The sequence below is a fragment of the Capricornis sumatraensis genome, chromosome 6 (genome assembly GCF_032405125.1).
Source record: "Capricornis sumatraensis isolate serow.1 chromosome 6, serow.2, whole genome shotgun sequence".
Classification (NCBI taxonomy): domain Eukaryota; kingdom Metazoa; phylum Chordata; class Mammalia; order Artiodactyla; family Bovidae; genus Capricornis; species Capricornis sumatraensis.
In genome coordinates, this window is record NC_091074.1 from 73,531,670 (window position 1) to 73,542,442 (window position 10,773).

General features: G+C 40.1%; 1 protein-coding gene across 2 annotated transcripts in view; it reads right to left on the minus strand.

Annotated features, from left to right (window-relative positions):
* Nucleotides 1–10,414, minus strand: part of LOC138080952 (testis-expressed protein 10-like) — a 29,619-nt gene extending 19,205 nt beyond the window's left edge. For both annotated transcript variants that reach the window (XM_068973864.1, XM_068973863.1), the window contains exons 1-4: nucleotides 10,294–10,414; nucleotides 6,523–6,711; nucleotides 4,186–4,898; nucleotides 3,564–3,807 (exon numbers count right to left, since the gene is read on the minus strand). In XM_068973864.1, coding sequence (XP_068829965.1) covers nucleotides 3,564–3,807; nucleotides 4,186–4,898; nucleotides 6,523–6,702 — 1,137 coding nt within the window. In that variant the 5' untranslated portion in view covers nucleotides 6,703–6,711; nucleotides 10,294–10,414. The remainder of the gene's footprint in view (nucleotides 1–3,563; nucleotides 3,808–4,185; nucleotides 4,899–6,522; nucleotides 6,712–10,293) is intronic.
* Nucleotides 10,415–10,773: the final 359 nt, after the last annotated feature.

A 10,773-nucleotide genomic window follows, 5' to 3' on the forward strand; every position in this document is an offset into this window, starting at 1 on the left:
ATCAATAGCTAGCTATTGCAGTACATCTCCTTAGTTACCTTCACTAGGTTCTTCTCTTTTTCTTGACCTAAAAACATGTACTTGACAACTCCTGGACTTCTAACAGGCATCTTAAATTTAACATGAATAAACTGAACTCTCCTATGTGTGGTCACACCATCATTTAGACCATTAATACAGGCATCACTCCTGCTCCTCTTTTCTTTACTATATACACCAGCATTCAAGCTGCTTTCACCAGAATCCAGCTGCCTCTCATCACTTCAACCACTAGCTACCGTAGGACTCCAAGCCACCATCACCTCTCACTTAAGATTACTGTTTCAGTCTCCCAATGGTCCTCATGTTTTTCCTCTTGCCCCCCTAAACTTAATTCTCTACACAGCAGCCAGGGTGATCGTTTAAATCATAAATCACACTTCAAAATATTACAGGAAAGGATAAACGAGATAATGTATATAAAGGAAGGACAGGTCATCCATGGGATCAATGATCTCAGTTGGGCCCCAGTTTTGCTAGAGCTGGAGAATGAGGACATGGGAGTTTATTACTGTTTTATTTGTAAATGTGACATATTAAAGTTAAATAAACATAATTTAGATCATACCACTCCTCTGCTCAAAACCCTCCAATGTGGTTAAAATTGTAACTCTTTACCACAGACCACAAGGAACCACACGATGTGGCTACTGTCACTTCCCCCCTCATCATCCACCACTGTCCCAGGACCGCACTTGCATAGGCCTTGCTGCCATTTCTCAAATATGTCAAATTTGTTCTCACTTCAGGGTTTTGCACTTGCTGTTCCCTGTGCCTAGAAGGTTCTTCCCACAGGTCTTCACAAGACTTGCTCCTTCTCTTCATTCAGTGACATGTAGATGTTAAGAAGGCATTCCCGACCACCTATTTAACAGTCCCCTCCCTGCAGTTTCATTACATGTTCTCTCTTATCCCACTTTCATCTTTCTTCCTAATGATGACATGATGGACATCATCTATTTGTTGGACATCATCTCTCAACCCCACCAGGAGCTAAGTATTTGCCTTGTCAGTCATGTTTATCTCTGTATTCCCACAGTCTAGCACAGAACCTAACTTACTGCAAAGCAGTGCTATTCAAAAGACCTTTCTGCAGTGACAGAGCTATTTTATATCTGTGCTGTCCAACACACCTGCCACCTGAGGCTACTGAGCACTTGAAATGTGACCACTGTTTACTGAGGAACTGAATTTTAATTAAACAGCCAAATTTACAGATGCTCAATTCACCTTTGCATCCAATTCTTTCTCACAAATTCTGATCTTCATGGTAAAAATGAAACAATAAAGAAACATTTAGACTGAAAGTAGCAAGCATTAAAATACAAAGCTAAGATACAACAAAATCTCCGTAGTGTATAAAATTATAATACTGACCTAAAGTTATTAATAGAGGCCTCCAAAAACTGAAGTTAACTAAAAAGTTAATGTTACATTATATTTTAAAACAACTGTGTGTCTTAAAAATATTAAACACAGTATACTTTAAATTAAGGATACTAAGGATACAAAGAGTGTATTAGAAATAAACCACCTCAGTCAGGATCTGAGTACTCAACCACTGCAAATAAGATTTAGTGTTAACTTGAAATTTCTTTCCAAAAATGAAAGATTTCAAATTCCTAAAAAGGTTTTTTAAAAAAAAATACCTGGACAAAAATGAAACCTCTCAATTATGCAGCAAAATACAAACACACTATATGCATTTAGCAAAACTTAAAAAGTAAGCAGTCAGTTACCCTTAGGTTGCACCCAAATACAGATGCCAATTTATCAACAGAAAACCTACACATTTTCTGAATTTTCTGAAAAAAATTCAGCCTGTGGTGCATAATTAGAAGACCAAGGAATGCCATTTCATTCCTCCTAAAGTTTGAACTTTGACTGCTCAACATCTTAAGTACGAAGCTATAACTAAGGTGAATGAGAAAGAGGAACAGCAGGAATGGTAATGAAAAATTAAATAACAGGCATTTTAATGCCATCTGGTGTAACATACATATTTATACTCTGTCTGCAAAGTAATAGATTTACCTTATTCAGTTATTACAGTTCAAATCTGCCATGGTAAATTAGAGAATTCTACCAATGGATGCTTTTAAATACTATTTCTATTTGAATTAACCACCCTCGGTTTACTTCAATTTTATACACTATCCCACTTTACTATTCTACATAACCTTCAACAGTCTGTGCAAAACAGTCGTCTGAATTTAGTATCCTATGTTAATGAACTAATAAATAATTTTAGTTGTAATAGCACAGAATATTTCTAAAACATACTATTTTAAATATTCATAAAACTAAGGCAGTGTTTAGATTCTGTGTTATCTCAGTGTTCTTGCCTGGAGAGTCCCAGGACGGCAGAGCCTGGTGGGCTGCTGTCTATGGGGTCGCACAGTCGACACAACTGAAGTGACTTAGCAGCAGCAGTAGCAGTGTTATCTGAATGACAGTAGATGATCCCAAACTACACAATTAATGAATCTGCGTTTAGTCCTACCATTCTATCTAATTACAAATATTACTAAAGCAATAATAAGCATTAAGGTGCCCATGAATAATTAAACACCCAAATGCCTGAAATAAAAAGAACTGAACAAAACTAAAAAACTGCCTTGTCCATTCTGTACATATGTAGGCAACTTCAAAGAGTCACAACTTCCTAGTCAAGTCATTGCAGAAATTCTCCTATAAAACGATGCTCCAAGCTTTAAAGTATTGTTCGAGCAGCTGCCTTTTTTAAGATTAACCACATTAATCCAGCATCACTCAAGCATGTTCTTCCTTACTTGTGCCATGGACTATGTATTATATTCCCCACAACAAAACACCTTTAAAAAGCCCACCAATATTCAAAATCTCCCCAAACAGGAGGTAAATTCACTCATCTAGAAACATGTTTGCTAGCTGGAAACTGTTCTATGACTTGGAATTACTTAGGTTAACGTCACTTGCACCATACCAGCAATTGCAGCTTACCTACAGTAAAAGTAACTTTAAGAAATGCTTTCCAATTTACATTCTTTATCAAGAAGAAAACAAAAAAGCATACACCAAGCAAATTTACATATAGCTTCTTCCCTGAAATGTAATAGTTTAAAAACAACTCAGGGTTAGATATGAGATCTTCGGTTTCATCCATTTCTTGGCATAAACTCTGTAACGTGGCCCAAACTGGAAGACACTGCTTAATAACCAACTTTTTAAATCAAGTAAGAGGTCTCCAGACACTAGAATGTTCCTATGTAATCAATCTGCCATAAATAATACAATGTAACATTATTATAGTTAATAAAAAAAGAAATCAAGCACCTTGCTGTACATTTCACTTAAAAATTAAAACAGATAACAAACTCAAAGAATTATTTTAATTTGCAGTTTTGAGCAAATGTTACAAGTTTATAGTTAAATCTTGGGAATTTTTTGGAAAATGCATAACCAGTTAGTAGTAATACACTGATTTTTAATCTGTCCAGTTATGATAAAAGGCATTACTCAGAAAATAACCCAATAGTTCTCACCAATTTATGAGTTTCATCATGTTGCTTAGAGAGTTTCCACAAAAGGGAAATAATATTAAGAACTTGCTGCATAACCTGCAGAGGTTCTCGTTCTATACCATTTCCAACAGAAGCCATTAGTTGTGGAGGCACAGCTTCAATCCAGCACTCAATTAGCAATGGAATTATTATCTCAATAAATCCTTTCAAGTTTTCAGTACACGACAGGCCTTCATCCACAGTGCCTAGTCCTCCAACCAGATACCTAGCAAGGAAAGGTAAGAATGAAAAATTTTTAATTAAAAAATATTACTCCTTGCTTAATTTAAATCTTAAATATATTAAGTACCAGTAAAATGAAGCACCATGAATTGATAATTACATTGATCAACACTAGCAAGAAAAACAGAACTCTAAGACAAAGCCAAAAGATGATCAATTTTTACTTTCCATTAGGCTTTGCTAGAAATGAGTAAATTAGTATACTTTGAAATGACTCCTCCCATCAGTAAATAAAATTAAATTATGAGTAACTATTGAAACTTTGGAAGACACCTGCGTGTCTCCCGCCATTAGCCATCAATGGTCAGCAGTTATAATTCAATACAGGAAAACTGAGTGTGGACGTAACTGAAATCCTTACCGTAGCCTGAACTGTGAACTGACATTTGGCTGTGAACCCCCATTTTCATAAACCTGGATGTGTTGCTGGTCGTTGGCATGTTCCTTCCAGTTGATAAAAATGGAGTTGCTAGTGGCATGGGGATTTTCTTTTTGTTCCTGAAGTCCTTCACTTTCTCTCAACCTACTGGATCCATCTGTCAAGGCCTGAAGGAATTTACTGAGTCTCACTAAGACTTTCAGCCTCCACTGCTGAGAAGTGAGTCTCCGATTAGGATTTACAGAAAGTATCCAGGACTGGGATCTGTCTCTATTTACCAGTCCTTTGGACGGCTGCTGATGAGAAATAAGTTCTACAAAATTCTTAAGCAATATACTGCTACGGTCAGTAATCAGAGCTGGGTACTGTTCCAGCAGAATGTCCAAAACTTTTAAAGAGTCCTCCTGAATTCCTTCAGTAATGTGAGTCATGGCACTAGAGAGATGGGCACTTACCAAAGGAAAAAATGGAGAAATTTGTTCAGCTCGTATTTTGGGGGCCAGGAATTGAAGAAGTTGAACTGCTGCTAATCGTACATTAGCATCTTTATCTGTAAACACAGCAGTCACTTCACTTAATATGTTTGAAAGGTGTGCATCAATTATATATGGGTATTGAGACAAAAGGTCTTTAAGTCCAAGAAGAGCACTTTGTTTAACCCCAGCATTGTAGTGATGCATCTGTGACAGCAAATCCTATAAATAAAAATACAGGTTTTAGGTATATACATATACATACACATCATTTTCAAATAAACAATGCTAACTGAAACTATGCTAATAAAGTGACACTTCGGTGGGTGTCAAGGGCTGCTTCAGTAGGTATTTTTCAAGTGTTACTTTGAGAAAAATGTACCTTTTGTTAAGATCAGGAACAGTTTTAGCTTTAACGTAGCTTTGGCTTCATAAAAGAATTGTTTTAACTTTCAGTCAGTATTTTCTCGTTTTGAAATTACACAGGATTAGGCACACTGTCGTTTAAACTGACAGCAATCATCATTATCACTTAAAGACCTACTATGTACCATATACATATTTACACTATTTTCTGCCTATTTTAAGTGGTCTTTCAGGGTGTCTGTGTATTTTATTCAGAGTGTAACATACGGCTATTCTATTTAGAATAATTTATATAATCTGTAAAGAAACCACAACTTCAAATATCTTTTTGATATTATTTAACCTGCAGACATTAGAAAGCAAAACTAGAACACGTGTATCTTCACAAAGATTTGTTCACAAATGTCTCTAACAGCATTATTCATAAGAGTCAAAAAGTGGGAGTAAGCAAATGCCCATCAACTGCTGAGTGAAAAAATATAACATAGCTCTGCACTGCAATACTATCTGACACATCAAAGGTGTTTTGATATGTGCTGTAACGTGGATGAACATCAAAAACATGCTAAATGAAAGACCAGTAACAACAGACCACATTTCATGATTCCATTATATGAAGAGTCCAGAATAAGCAAATCTTTACTGATAGCTTAGTGGCTGTCTGGTGTGGGGAAGAAATGGGGAGCAACTTCTAATAGGTATAAGGTTTCTTTCTAAAGTGACAAAAATGTTTTAAAACTAGATTACTGTGACAGCAGCCTAACAATGTAAATATGTTAAAAACCACTGAACTGTCCTCTTTAAATAATAAATATTATGTGCAAATTACATTTCAATAAAGCTGCTACATTTTTAAGCAAAAATACTGCTTAAATTTCAATTAATTTCACACATTTACTATGAATCTGGAATAGCGATGCATTGTAAAGGTTCAAAAATGGGTAAGACAGGGTCCTATCCTAATGAGCTATAAAAACAGCTGAAGACCTGTCACATCAAAAACTTGACACATCAAAAAGATATAAAAATTACTTCCAGATGACGTATTAAATTATCACATGAATACCCAAGGGAGAAATCACTTTGACTTTAGCTGAGCAAGTGTTTCTGGAGGAAGTGGGCAAGTTGTAGTGGCAGCATGACCTCTGAAAAACAGATAAACTCCAATCTTCAGCCACTTCCCTGGTGGCTCAGACGGTAAAGCGTCTGCCTGCAATGCAGGAGACCTGGGTTTGATCCCTGGGTAAGGAAGATCCCCTGGAGAAGGAAATGGCAACCCACTCCAGTACTCTTGCCTTGAAAATCCCATGGACGGAGGAGCTTGGTGCTGGCTACTGTCCATGAGGTCCCAAAGAGTCGGGCACGACTGAGCGACTTCACTTTCACTTTCAAAAGTTAAAACAACTTTCCATAAAAGTACACCATTCTAGATGACTTTAAGGAAAATCCTATCTTATCAAAAAAAATGTTTATGATTTACCTTTATGTTAAGTTTTCTATTGTTTGTTGGAAGTGTTACATCCTCTTTGAGCTGCTCAGGCAGATGTATAGTCTTCGTTTTAAAGTTTGTAAGAGTAGAATTTTCTGACCTGGGCTTCTTCTTACCAACTTTTAGTTTTACTTTCTGAAAATCATCTTGGCGTTTTCTTTTTTTGGTCATTCTTGAGTACTATGATGAAAGAATTAATTTAAAAACAATGAATACAGACCAGAGATAAATTATAGAAGAATAGAGAAGGTATTTTCTAACCTTTACATTACTCTAACATTATCAAGATCAACAATAACCATGCCAATGCATCAAAACATTAAATGGAAAATACCTTTATAAAGAAACAACAAAGTCAGTTTACTTAAGATATTTTTCACTATGCAACCTTTTGTCAAGCAATGTTCTAAATAGGAATCTTGGGTCGAGCAATGTGCTAAGTAGAAAACTTGTGTATATTTCAATTAATATATTTATACTTCAATAAAAAAGGAAAAAAAAACTTCTGAAAATTTTTTGTTTTCATAGGACAAGAGGGAGATAGCAGAGTTGCTACAGGTATACCTTGCATCTACTGGGAAGCTCCTGGCCCCCAGAAACCCCCAAGAAACTCTAGCAAAACAAAGTCTAAACCAATTTTATTACTGAATGCAGCCTGTAATAGCTAGGAAAAGTTTCATGAACCTAAGCTGAGTGCCTGAAAATGGGGACGATTCAGATATGCAGCAAGGACAGGCACTGGGCATTTCATGAGCAAGGAAAACAGTAGAGATGAAGAAAAGGGGATAAGCTTGGTATAGGCAAAAATGAAAGTACTAGCATTCTGAACACCAGGAAAAGTTCAGACTAGATACAAACCGGAAACAAAAAGAGGAGGGAAAAAAGCAATATAAAAGGAAATACAGTGTAACAGAGAGCTAAGGAACAAAGACCAGCTAGGCCGCTATTATAACCACTCAGGTATAACCCTGTTGAACTGCACTTCTCTTTCTCCATCATATTCTTTCAATTTACCCACAGATTATCCCACTTACACACAAAATCTTTGATCTGTGCCTTCTCCCCATTCCCACTCCCTGCTTAAATCCTTTATTTCAACCCAAGAGTGTTCAAGTTTCCCCACCAGCATTCCTGCCTTGTCACTAGTGTCCACTTCATGGTCCATTTGATAATCGCCAGAGGGCTCTTTCTAAACACAGATCTGATCAAGGCTCACAAGCTTTCAGCTGCTCCTTTTACTTGCTTACAGTAAAAACACCTGGGTTTGACGGTCAGCGATCCTTCCTAACTTCCTCTACAGCTTTATCTTTCCATCAACTAACCTCTATCTAAAAAAATAGCCTTCTATACCTGGAACTGGCTCAGCCCTTCTTGCAGCCTTTTCCACACAAAAATAATAAACCCTACCTTGCACTGTATACCCACCAGAGTAGGTGTCTCTGGAATAAATAAAACTTCCCCTGACCTATCATAATTATCCTATGCCTAGCTACTTTTTTTAAGTCACAACGCTACACGCGGGAGTTCAAGAAATTTGAACAAAATGAAGGTTTGAATTATTTTAAGATTAATAAAATGGCTGGTGCAAGACCAGAAACTTGAAGTTTCAGGAATCTAGAAGCTAATCACCTATGACATTACATTCAAATTCACATGGTTACAAGGTTTTAACACATTAGAGCCCTATCACCTAGGGTTTGGCTACATAGGTTAAGAGCAGATACAAGAGAGCAACTAGCTCTTATCCAGACTCTTGCACTTTATAGCCATAGTTAAACCATCTGTCTCAGTTTTTATCTACAAAACCGGGCTAATAATAATGCTTACCTCATAGAGTTGTTACTAGGTAAGATGAATGAGGAGCAAATGAGCTCATGTGTAAAATACTTAGAACTGTGCCTGGCACGGTCAACAGATATGCTACAAGCACAAAGGTGTATTTTCTTAGTCTCATGACCAGTACATATCAAGCATAATAGCAGATATACAAAAGCATTCAGTTCTCACAAGACCATGCAAGGAGGGTGATGCTAAAACCATTTGAAAGATGTGTCAGTCCTTTACTAAGGACTTGAAAGAGGGTTTTGTAAATAAGACTGAATTCATCAAAACCAACTTTATGCTATATATACTGCAATCCTGGTGAGAATTGGGGGAAAGGTGGCAAAATGGCTTGCCTTATTTCATTTACTCCAATATCAAATTTTCAGCCCACCCACACCTCTAGTTATTCTGGTCTAAAATACGAGTAGGTAAAAACTACAAAGAGGGCCGTAATACTCACTTGGCCTCTCTGAAATAAGCAAGCACAGTTTGTGAGCTTTCACTACAATTACTATCTAGTACCAGAGATGAAAACAAGTCGAACAAGATATTCAGAAAAATCGAATCAATTAACCCTCCACCCCCTTATTCTCTGTGCTATCTTTAGCCACTAACTAGCTGATCAGGGTCCAACACACAGTCAAGCTTGTACAAGCATTACCCACCACTCAGTATTAATTACTCTGTTCTCCCTCTGTTAGGAAAGCTAACAAGACTGACCGCCTCTCCTTGACTTTTCAAGCTAATAAGATTATTATTATGGTACACAGGGAACATTATTATACTAGGAACTCAGAGTTCTACAGCAACTGTTATTTTCGCTTAAAAGCAAGATTTTCATAATACAGCAAACCAAACGGCCTCCCTGGTGGCTCAGAGAGTAAATCTGCCTGCAACACAGGAGACCCGGTTCGATCCCTGGGTCAGCAAGATTCCTGGAGAAGGAAATGGCAACCCACTCCAGTATTCTTGCCTGGAAAATCCCTTGGAGAGCGTACGCTAGAGTCCATGGGTTCACAAAGAGTCGGATACAACTGAGAAGCTAACACAAGCCACTTTTACAGAAGCTGGTATCGAATAGATGGTAGGAACACCAACCTCAGGGACCGAGCTCTCACATCACTTGAAGCAGGTGAGCCTCAAAAGTTTTCAAGATGAATTTCATATGCTCCAACTACAGGCTTTCTAATTTCAATAAAAAGGAGAGTCTAGTCTACCAGGATTTCAACCGAACCGAATTTCAGCTAGTTTGTCTGCCACCTCACTACCCTCTCCTAATTTCCAACTTCTTTCCACCCGCCAAAAAAAAAACCCTCAGTAAGTCACATTGTACTCGGCCTTTGGTAATTTCCTCTCTAACCCTTTACGCTCACGAGTTCCTCCAAACTCTACCTAGGGGCCAATCGGAGACACCTGACTTTCCAAAGAACAAATATCCCAGACCAGGACCACTCGAGACGTCCGATGGTCTGAACTTGCTCGGCTGGTTACTCCACACCTGGACTGCGAGGGCCGAATTGAGTACGAGACGACTGCGCATCCTCAACCCCAGACTTTGGTCCCGTATCCCATAAGCGAAGACCCCGTGGTTTTCAAGAAACTATCTTTCCTTCTCCCACAGGGGAAGGCGGTCCGAACCACAGTCCAGGAAGCGGGGCCCAATTAACGCACACCGGCCTAAAAGTCTCCTAGACCCGAAACCGCGCGAACCCGCCCAGTCACTTGAAACGCTTCAAATGCCCGCGGGGCGCCCCGCCCCCGCGCTGCCCCTCTCCGCACCCAGGCCCTGCTCTGTCGGAGCGCCACGACCCGGCCCCCGGGGGACGCAGACTGACCCCAGCCCGCCCTACCCGCCTGGGCCGCGGACCGAGGGGCAACGGCCCCGCGCGCCGTCCCGCGCCCCGGGAGGGCCCGGCCCGACCGGGGGCGACCGCTCACCTGCGGACCCGGCCGGGACCCGGGCGCGGAGGCAGAGGGGAAGAACGTGCGAGGAAGAGCCCAGTGGGCAACGGCGGGCGCCACCGGCCTCAGCCTCTCGCTCCCGAAGCGTGTTTTCAGATCGCCTCGTCCTCACGCGGCCGCGTCTCCTTCCGCCGCCCGGAAATCAGGACCCCTCCTCCGCCGCGCCGCGCTCACGTGATCACGGCCCGCAGCCGCGCGCAGCCGGGGAGGCGGGAGCGGGAGCGGCAGGCTCCGCCCCCAGGAGGAGGGGGCGGGCCCGCGCCGGAAGCTCCCCGCGCTCCGGGAATCCGAGATCGTAGAGCGCAGGATCCAAGGACAAAGCTTGGCCCTCCCTGAATTTCCCTGGCGTGCATTTACTGATGGGTGTCGCCCTGGTCACAGGTAGTTGAGGGCTGGCGTCTTCTCTCCCTGCTAGAACACTGTTCTTCAGACCTGGAGCCACATTCAAATAAGAGT